The sequence below is a fragment of the Oncorhynchus nerka genome, linkage group LG15, assembly GCF_034236695.1.
Source record: "Oncorhynchus nerka isolate Pitt River linkage group LG15, Oner_Uvic_2.0, whole genome shotgun sequence".
Lineage (NCBI taxonomy): Eukaryota > Metazoa > Chordata > Actinopteri > Salmoniformes > Salmonidae > Oncorhynchus > Oncorhynchus nerka.
The window spans coordinates 53176387-53180342 of NC_088410.1; the positions used below are offsets into that span (position 1 = coordinate 53176387).

The window sequence follows — 3956 nt, forward strand, 5'->3', positions numbered from 1 at the left end:
AATGTTTCTAGTAAAAACCAAGATAATCCCTCTGCAAAACCAATTCCTTCCATCACCCGTCCCTTTTCCCTTTTGTGCCACAACGTCAAAGATTTTCATAACTAAACCAAGATTGCCTGTCGTTTCCAATGGGAACAGATTTGTCATAGTGGGCAGAACAAGCAAGGAGGTGGGCAGAGCCAAGCACGAGTTAGCCTATTGGCCCGTTCTAGCATACATCTGCATATGTCTGTTTTGGGAACAGATGAAATGTTTCATCAATGAGAACATTTGCAGAATGTAGGCCAAAATCCATCTTCCGGTTCCATCTTCTCTCACTGCCGGTGGGCTTCCTCTCACTACCATATATGTGAATATGAATAGGGAAACCGACCGACCTCCAGCACAGTAAGTGGCGGTGTATGCGCCTTTCAGTTGGTTGCGATCCGCCAATACAAATTTAAAGAAGAATAAATATTCCATCCGCATAAATCCGAAAGATCAACGCATCAGAGGTGCACTAACACATTTTGGTGAAGGTCGTGAGTGCTTCTTGTAAGTATTTAGTAAATGTGAAACCAAATGCTTTCTATGAAACATGTACAGACAATATATACTTAGTTGTTTAAATGTTATGATTCTCTCCTTACATGGTCAATTTGTAATTGTCGACATTACCCGTTAGCAACAAACTAAGTTTGCTAAACCTATCTGTTCAATGTTGTGGGTGTAGTAGTTTTACTGTCAGAATACGTGTATATATATCTAGCCAATTGCAGCGAACATTTAGTTAATTATGTTGACTTTCTTTTCTTTACAAATATTAGCGGCCGACAGCGCTCATCTACCCAATGGCCAGGGTAGAAGGACCTACGTTAGCTAGCTAAGCTAAGGAGCTTGTTAGCATTACATTTTACATTTGAGTCATGACATTGATAGTTTTAATGGTTCTCTGAAATTGTGACACTAAGTTAGGTAGGTAAGTAAGTCAACTATTGACATAACTAGCTGCCAGTAGTTAACGAAGGTAGCACTTGATTCTGTACCAGCACACACATTGGCTAGACTGATATAGCCCATTAGAAAAAGTATGGCTAGCTATTTCTAAATAGAGGCATTTTACATACAATATATATGGATCACATTAGCCAATGTCAATAGCATCACCAGCTTCAGATGGAGATATTCAACCATGTTTTTCTGAATTGCCAATCCGATTGGTGTCCTTTCTATTGAAGGGGAATCTGCTAGCTACCACTTGGGATTGATCCAAATGTGACTTGGATGTTGGTCACGCAGCTAAATGCCTGATTTAATTTTCACCTCACAGCAAAGTCATTACAATCAACTTAAGTGTGACCTTAAGTACAACCAATATATTTCTTGATATAAGGACATTTCTGAAAGCAGCATTGTTGTACTTGAACCCAAGTAAATTATGTGCCATTTCTCTTCTGAACTCCAGGAATTCCACAATGTCTCTGGCTAAGCCTGCAATGCGAGGACTCCTTGGGAAGCGTTTGCGGTTCCATTTGCCTATTGCCTTCGCTCTGTCATTGGTGGCTGCAGCAGCTTTCAAGGTCAGCTGACAATCATGTTTTTGTTTAAGGTGGCCCGGGATTTCAACAAGGTGGCCACCTTAACATTTTCTATGTAGGAAAAGCCCTGGGGAGAGAAGTTTGAAATGGAATGGTTAAAGTCCATCATGGAATTTGTCACATTGAATGGATATCATCAGCAACAGGCATGTTTTTGTATTCATAAGTAAATACTTCCTTCTGATGAGGTAATATTGTCTTTGTCTTCTCAGTATGGTGTAACAGAGCCCAGGAAACAGGCCTATGCCGATTTCTACAAACAATATGACACCACAAAGGAGTTCAACAACATGAGGGACGCTGGCGTTTTTGAAAGTGTCAGGCCAACTGGCGAATAAACCCCTGTGAGTATTTTGCAACCAATGAGGCATCATTTCATCTATCTATTAGGCCAGTGTTCTTCACTCCTTGTCCTGGAGGGCTGCAGTGGGTGCAGGCTTTTGTCCCAGCCAGCCCCACATTGGCACACCTCTGTGTTCTGTAGGCACAAATCAGAACATTTGTCAAAATGTTCAACTTGTCCTGTAAGTGTGCAAATGTTTCTAAAATGTTTCAGAACATTGTTGCCTACTGAATAAGCCCTTGAATTTGATAAACAAGGTCTCAACGATTTGTTGAGCCAAGTGTTTTTGGCGCTAACCTTAACAAGGAGGATAAAATAATGCTGCAGTGCTCTTGGACCATGAGTGGATGGTTTTATAATAATGTGTCAATGTTATAGCTGTAATACTGCATTGTGTTATGATCTGTCCCTTTCTGTATTACAGCTGATGTCCCATTGTGCATTCCTGGTCTGATGTTCCAGCTCTGTGATTTACTCATCGAACACTGCGGTTATGTTCTCGTGAATAAATTATTCTCTATTGGTGCCAGTGCCTCATTATGATTCATCTGTGTTATTGTGATAAACTGTGTTGAAACATTTTTGATTAATAAGAATGCAACAATGCTTTCATTCCCAAAGAATACTGGGAGTGTGTTCATTACGTCTTGCAATAGAAACCATTTACGAACCAAACCGAAGCAATCAGAAAGCTTTAGCAAAAAAATGTTTAGCAACAGAATCAGCATTTAAAAAATTACATTTCAGTTTAAGTCATGTGAGTAGAAGTTGTACCATAATAAAATAATGACAGCTGTGATGGAAACTAGAACTTTACATTTTTTAAATGGTAACAGAATTTGATTGTTTCACATGGTGGGGATGTTTTTGTGTTGGGTAAAAACAATTATGTGAGAAATGCTGGTGGAAACGCCTTTATGCACAAACATTGAGAACCATGATATCGAAGTTAAACTTGTAGTCATGCGATAATGTGTGTGTGGTCCTCACACTAAGACTCAGGGAAACCATGTTTATTAGGCTATAGATTAAATATATGCATAACTTCCCATGGTGGTGAGCCTGATGCCCCTTTTCAATAAATATCGAGGGTCTTATTGTGGAGAAATTACCGATGCTTGACTGCAGTTTTCACAAGTAGTCTGCTCTTATCTATGATAATCTCATGTACACTAGCCTACCCACAATGTAAACTGTTGGCTAGAGCACAAGTGCCAAGATCAGAGTAGGCCTATTTGCTATTTAATGCAACAGTTTTTGAGACGACAACCAGAGGTAGAGTTGAAAATGCGATGGGAACACATTGAACTTTTATTTCGTACATGAAAACGGAAGTGAAAGTACATGTGTGCAATTCGTCATCACGCACTGCTTTTTATCCACAAGTCTGGTGGGAAAATGCACATTTTCTTTACATTGGGTTTATAATATTCACATGAAAGTCTGTCGCCAATTGGATGGAAACCAGTTGTGTGATAGGGGATTTCTATAGGTCGTTATCATTAAAATGTCACAAGGTGATGAGCGTTAGATTTGCCGGGTGTGTGAGGGGACACCCAGCTCCAATACAATCATGCCATTTAAAGGGGAATTAATTCATTTACAGTGTCAAATAACCCGTGAGAATCTTTTTTTTGTGAACAAATTTTTAATTTTGGCTGTAAGGTTGGTAGCAACATGGAAAATCGTTGTGGAAATCAGTTGCAACTCAAATCGACAATACAAAGCTCCCTCTGTGGGCTGGCTTGCTAGCTAGCAAGCAAGCGTTGCCACACACAACACCAAAGACAATATCAGCATGTAACGCAGCTAGTTGGCTCTAAAATAGCTTAAACAAACTGCACTATCAATGTAGGGGTCTACAATCTCACCATGTTCAACCTGCAGATCAATGTCACTCGAGTTGCACTCTTAACATTCGCAACTGCAGATATACTTTTGAGGAGATGGGAAACGTTTCCCATTCTACGTTAATGAAACGTGCTCTCCAAGTTCCGAATGGGAGTCTTTTGGGCGCTAGATCAAAAAAACATTAG

The 3956-nt window shown here is 39.8% G+C and overlaps 1 protein-coding gene across 1 annotated transcript; it reads left to right on the forward strand.

Moving 5' to 3' along the window:
- Positions 1–427: 427 nt before the first annotated feature.
- On the forward strand, positions 428–2446 carry LOC115143646 (cytochrome c oxidase subunit 6C-1). Its single transcript, XM_029684125.2, has 4 exons — positions 428–534; positions 1445–1559; positions 1790–1921; positions 2345–2446. Exons 2-3 carry the CDS (start codon positions 1455–1457, stop codon positions 1913–1915), a joined length of 231 nt encoding a protein of 76 aa, XP_029539985.1. The 5' UTR covers positions 428–534; positions 1445–1454; the 3' UTR covers positions 1916–1921; positions 2345–2446.
- The last annotated feature ends 1510 nt before the right edge of the window (positions 2447–3956 follow it).

Bases quoted from the DNA above. Each gene is read 5' to 3' on its own strand.
- LOC115143646 (XM_029684125.2), top strand. From the start codon at position 1,455: ATGTCTCTGGCTAAGCCTGCAATGCGAGGACTCCTTGGGAAGCGTTTG. The intron at 1,560-1,789 runs GTCAGCTGACAA...TTGTCTTCTCAG, and splicing joins TGGCTGCAGCAGCTTTCAAG to TATGGTGTAACAGAGCCCAG.